This window comes from Buceros rhinoceros, unplaced genomic scaffold (assembly GCF_000710305.1).
Source record: "Buceros rhinoceros silvestris isolate BGI_N320 unplaced genomic scaffold, ASM71030v1 scaffold25745, whole genome shotgun sequence".
NCBI classification, from domain to species: domain Eukaryota; kingdom Metazoa; phylum Chordata; class Aves; order Bucerotiformes; family Bucerotidae; genus Buceros; species Buceros rhinoceros.
The window spans coordinates 13497-19347 of NW_010411524.1; the positions used below are offsets into that span (position 1 = coordinate 13497).

The 5851-nt window shown below is 43.5% G+C and overlaps 1 protein-coding gene across 1 annotated transcript in view; it reads right to left on the bottom strand.

Moving 5' to 3' along the window:
• The window catches only part of PPFIBP1 (PTPRF interacting protein, binding protein 1 (liprin beta 1)), a gene marked incomplete at its 5' end in the record, with an annotated part of 16208 nt that extends 10589 nt beyond the window's left edge, over positions 1-5619 (bottom strand). The window contains 4 exons of the mRNA XM_010136053.1: positions 318-446; positions 720-861; positions 4614-4785; positions 5590-5619. Coding sequence (XP_010134355.1) covers positions 318-446; positions 720-861; positions 4614-4785; positions 5590-5619 — 473 coding nt within the window. The remainder of the gene's footprint in view (positions 1-317; positions 447-719; positions 862-4613; positions 4786-5589) is intronic.
• Between the last annotated feature and the right edge of the window lie 232 nt (positions 5620-5851).

A 5851-nucleotide genomic window follows, 5' to 3' on the forward strand; every position in this document is an offset into this window, starting at 1 on the left:
AGGAATTGTACTGGAGGAATACCTGTCATTGCCACGTAAGGACTCATGCCCTGCTTCACACGGTCTCACAGCTGCACTCCTGGCAAAGCCATGAGCAAGGAAGACTCTGCTCAACAGCTGAACCCCACCACCCAACCGACCTCAACCCTGCAAAGACCCATCTCTCAAAAGAGGAAACAGCCTGGATCCTCCGCCCGTTTCCATTTGCCAGGAGAGAGGACTTCTCATTTTGGCACTGCACTTCTCCTTCGGACCCCGTGCTTGACCAATGCTGCTGGGAAGGCAGGCACCAGCACATTGTGCACCACTCATCTTACTTGTGAGATTGCCCCAGGTCTCGAGACCAGCCCAGTCGTGGCCCCGCAGTTGCTCTTGTCCCTCCTCTTTTGAACTCAGTTTCGGCCATGTCATCTGGGTTGAAGGTGGTAGACTGACTTCTTTTAAGTCTAGTTTAAAAGAAGAAAGCGTATTCACATTTGGCTAAAGAGAAGGCATGCTGCTACTACTGCAACCAATATAGCCAATATAGGGTTTGTAGCTGCTCTTCTACCTGCCACTGACCTGCTGTTAACTCTTTCAAATGCCGTACTGGCTCCTGCTCTTGAGACAGTAAACCATGGAGTCACACACTGGTTGTGGAAAAAGGGAAGATATGCTCCCAGCGAACCCCTGTGCAAGGCCCAGTTCTGGAGAATGGTCATTTCTCATCTTTTACTTACTTTCCAAACAACTTCTTGATCCCTCTGGCCTTTTTCTTGGAATCTGGAGAAGGTGGTGTCATCTGCAGACTATCCATTTCTTTTGGGTGAGGGGGCAAGCCAGCCAGATCCAGGTGATCTGCAGATCCCTTCTCTGTTTCAGCTATTAGAAAACAAAAGCCCCATCAAGACTTGCTTGTGCAGGACTGTACAGACACACTTCTGAACCTGGGAATGACTCTTGCTAAAATTATTGACAGGCACCATGTTAAGAAAATGGGCAAAGAGGGATGGAAAAATCCAGAAGAAACAAGTGTTCCTCCTTCATGAGCCTGACTGGGAACACTCCAAGGCAATGCTCTGCACCAGTTAAGTGCCTTGCATCCAAGATGGGCAAAATACACCCTGTGAATCAATCAGTGAATCAAATCTCAAGTTTACTCTTTCTTGGGGAGTGCTCCTACAGTGCTTATCAGCCGAGGCATGTGGATGTCCAGAAACAATTCAGTGCCGTGGCAGGGAACCAAACCAAGGGTCCCCAAAGCACAGAAAAATAAATAATTTCCTTGCAGGCATCTCTCCTAATAACCTGCAGTATCCTGTAAGTTCCCCATACAGGAAATTTTAGCAACAAACAACTCCTACCCCAGGAGCAGGAGGGGAAGGCCCTTTTCCTCTCACTTCAGCAAACTGTGGAATTTTTGTTCCTCTGTAGAGAAACACTGTGGAGTTTAGAGTCTTGCCCGAACTAGATCTTCTGAGTGATTCACAAAGTATCTCTGATTAGAGACCCTACACACTGCCACACACTCTAAAAGCATTAAATCTTCGCTCTGTAGCTATTGTTTTCTATGACAACAAACCTGAGGGCTCCTGCTCCCAAAAGGAAAGTTGTCCCAAAAACTAAACTAACAAAGAAAACTATTTTAAGATAATTTAAAAAGGAAAGTAAAAGAATTGTGGTATCTACTAGGCTACATAAGCAGAGATGTGCCAGCAAGTACCAGATAGCTGAATAGACCTACCATGCGGAGTTTATGCCACTTACTTGCTGGGGATCAGTGACAGCACTAGCCCTTTCAGATGAAATGCTGTGGCAAGGCAGCCTGCAGCAGGCTGACAGGCCTGTAACCACTTTTACCATCTTTTAATATGGCTGTGTAATTGGATGACTATCATTTGAGTTTGAAATGGACTCTCAGACTTACAGGAGAAAACCAAGCAAGTTACATGAATCAAGGTAGAGCATAACGGGACATGTGGTTTCAAGCCACAGAGTTAATGCTGAGGCAGCCACAAGGTGTCACGAACAGCAACAAACTGCAGGCTTCACCAGCGTATCTTTCTGCTGGGCAAAGTTGAGATGATTTGGCCAGAATCCATTTGAACATGTCCCATTTTCCACCGATGTTTCAGAAGTTAAACCTTGCAGTGAAGCAAGAAGGTCACATAAAAGATTATATCTGGGCACTTCGGTTTGACAGCTATCGAATACGGGGTTCATGCCAGTGAGGGACAGCACTAATGCTGAACCAGGCTTTTGCATTTGTGGTTTTTGCTTTACTTCTATAAGAAAAAGAGCTAGCTTAGAATAAAGCACACATTTAAACAGCATTCTAGAGAGAGAATACCAAGACAAAGTTGGATGCATTAGCAGCAGAGATTCGCGGGTATTGGCATGTTTGCTCCTTGTACCTTGCTCCCTTTCACAAACTGACACAGTCCTGTAGAACAGCCATCAGTTGAGGGGCCACATGGGAAACTGAGAGGGCCCATAGCACTTGGTCTCTGCATCAGCAAGAAGCAGACTGCCCCGACTGACACAGCTCTGCCTGCTAAAGCTGAATCCTGCAGGTCTTACCTGCCTTTGCCAGAATCACCCAGGGAAAGCTCACATCACAAGACTAGGTTTTACTAAATTAATGGCTCCATGCCCATCTGCCCCAATTATTTCTCATTCATTTATTATATAATAAATGTAACTACACCTTAGAAGAGGAATTATGTATCTTTCCCCCCAGAACTCCTCAAAGTGAACACCTGCGAAATAACATCATTCCCTGCTTTGCCACCCTTTAAGCTTGTCCGGGACAGACAACAGCACAAAGATGCCTCTAGTACTTATGCATCACTGATTCTCACCTGCTACCTTGGTTTGTGGGTAACTTCGTGTGTGAAGTTATGGCAAAGGTCTCTGCAAATTCACCCGCAATCTCTTTCATTAGTAGCAGCTACTGAGAAATGATGCAGCTGACTTCTAGCAGAGGGCAGCTGTTACATGAAAACTCCTTTTAGTGACAGACAAAAGTTTTGATGCAGAGCTATGGTGTCTAGTTCTTGTTCAAAAAGCGCGTGGCTGTAACCAGCTGTTAGCAGCAGTCACAACACAGCGCTGGTACAGGCAGACATGCAGGATTACTATACCTAGAGCAGGTGCACTTGCACTTCGACTGCGATCTTCAGATATCCAAACAATGTACATAACCACACGCAGCACAATGGGAGAGAACACGCAGAGGGACAAGGTAAAACACAGTTTAAAACTTGTATCAGCAAAATACAAGACAAAAGGAGGGAGGTACATGAAACACGTGCCACACGAATGCTGAACTGACACAGAGATTAGGATTAACAATTCACTGTTAATCCCCCTCTCACAAAAAAAGAAACGCAGTAGAGCTCTATAGTAGAGAGGCTAAAACAGCACCGTGGTCATATCGATGCAGGGAGGTCACCTGCTTCATAGCACATTGGGCAGGTGACTCACGTCAGCTCCTGTGAAGTGGCAAGTCTCTAGGGAGCAGCTTTACAGATGAAAGCACTGAAATAACTTAATTCACAGGACCCTGATCTAGATGGCCCGTCTTCCCATCCTTTACAACAGCCACAAGTACTCCACTTTTTAGACAAGTTAATTTCAGGATGAAACAAGTAATTTCAGAAAAGTACACATTAAATAAACCAAAGCAAAGAGTCTAACCCTCAGAAGATATGGTACATCTATTCCAAATAAGCTAGCAAGTTTCCATGCTGTATGTCACAGGTAAATACGTGCAATGTATAATAAATGTGTAGGTATGTTACTTCTTTTGAATAACAGTCTAAAACTGGGTTTGAGTAAGAGCACAATACTCTTCTGCACAACAAAGCAGAAACTATCTCGCTTCAGGCTTCTGAAAAATAGAGCTAAGTTTCTAAATCTTGAGCAGGAAGAAGCCAAAATGCTGGTAGATGAAAGGCAGTAGATCTGATGCACAGACTCACTTGATGCTTGAACCAAAACAGTGGAAAGACTACTATAGCAGAGCAGTGAACACAAGCAGGATTTCAACTGGCACGGCTACTTCTGCATTAGGTGGAACATTTTGTTTATTTCTTCGACATGTGCAAATACCAAATGACATTACCAAAACAAGCTCCCTCCATTACGGGTCTAAAAATCAATATGATCTTGAATAACTTGTTAGTTCCTGTTGTCACCATCTCTTTTGCACGGCTGCTTACATACACATAAAATAAAGAGGAAGACTGAGTGCTGCTGCCTCATTTCTGTACATCTGAAAATCTTATGGAGCCAGGGGGAAAAAAAAGTCCACAAATCCCATGTGGGCACTACTACCTGAGAGCTAGCATTTCAAAACAGCAGCAATCCACTACAAGGTCCCAGCGGAGGTATCACAGAAAAGGTTGAAACAGATTAAATACTTCATTACATCAGAAAGATTTTTTTTTTCCCCTGTGGTTTTTCGTTGTTGTTGTTGCTGTTTGATATTTTCCAATCATTCTACTGAGAAAAGTGTCACCAAGTCACAGCGAGACCAAGGCTAACCTTCCTGCTCTTCAGACAGTTAGCAGCTGTTGTTAAGACACTTCAACATACAAAGAAGAATCTGCATGTAGGTGCACAATACCTACCCAGATTTGGGGCACTTGCGGTCCTCTTGTTATTTTTTATCCTGAAAAAGCCTCGTCCAAATGAAGATCTGGCTTTACGGGTACCAAAACTATCCTCTTCGCCTGTGCCACCATGACAAGGAGACTTTGGAGGAAGGGTTGCAAAATTCTTACCTTCCACAGGAGGTTTACCCTGCTCAAGTTAGGGAAATAAGGATTCAGTATCAGAGAATCGAAAAAGGCCTTTTGACAGAGACTGCACAGTTGCTTCTGACAGATAACCTGTCAGAACTAACCATTTGTTAGTACAAGAAAACAGGATGTAAAGGAAAACATAAACAAGATCATTTAAATATATTCAGGACTCAGGATTGCTATCACTACCTTCTAAGAGTAACGTGTCTTTAAGACGTTTCTCAGTTTCTGTAAGGTTAGCTTACAGGTACGGAAAAGGTGAAATGCAGTCCTGGAAAGCTTAGAACTTTTCCAGCTTTCCAGGGTTTCTGTCTCCCCCACTGGTAGGTGTAGGGGCAGTGGGAAGCAAAGAGAGAGACCCCCACAGTATATCAGTTCTCTGCCAAGTGCCAGACAGCTCTTTTTGTCTATCACTGCTCTGCAATTTCAGAATTAATGGATTAACTGACATAGAAAACAATTTGGAAAGTCAAAGGTTTTTAAAGAGGCACTAATCAAAGGTAATTACGGAGTCAGTATAATACTTAACAGTTAGCTTTGCAAATTATCTAGAGGTATAATACGTGGGGGGAAACATTAGCTTAGATGGCAGTCAACCAGACTGAAAGATAATCCATGTGCAAGAAGACAAGAACATGCGAGACACTAAGACTGTCACTGAAATAATGGTGACAACCACCATACACTCCTTGCTATCTTGACTAGAACTTCACGCCACAATTTCACACAACTGAACCTTTCAACACCTGCTCACTGTCTGTGTTCCTCCATGAACAGGCACGAGTGCGCGTACACACATTACCTCTGTTGGCTTCCGTGCAGAGTCTCTGTCCTGTTTGGGAAAGATTAAGACATTAAAAAGTCATGGTTTATAGCTAGTACTCAATTCATTATGGTTATCCTGAGTTAAATTCTGACTGAAATACTATTCCCTACCTACCTTTTTTTTTCCCCCAAAACAAATCTCTTCAAATCTGTATTCCACACAGATTAATTTCTTCTTTGAGGTCAGTGAGTTGACATGAAAATACAGTTGCCTTAGTTTACTTTGTAAAGGATTACCT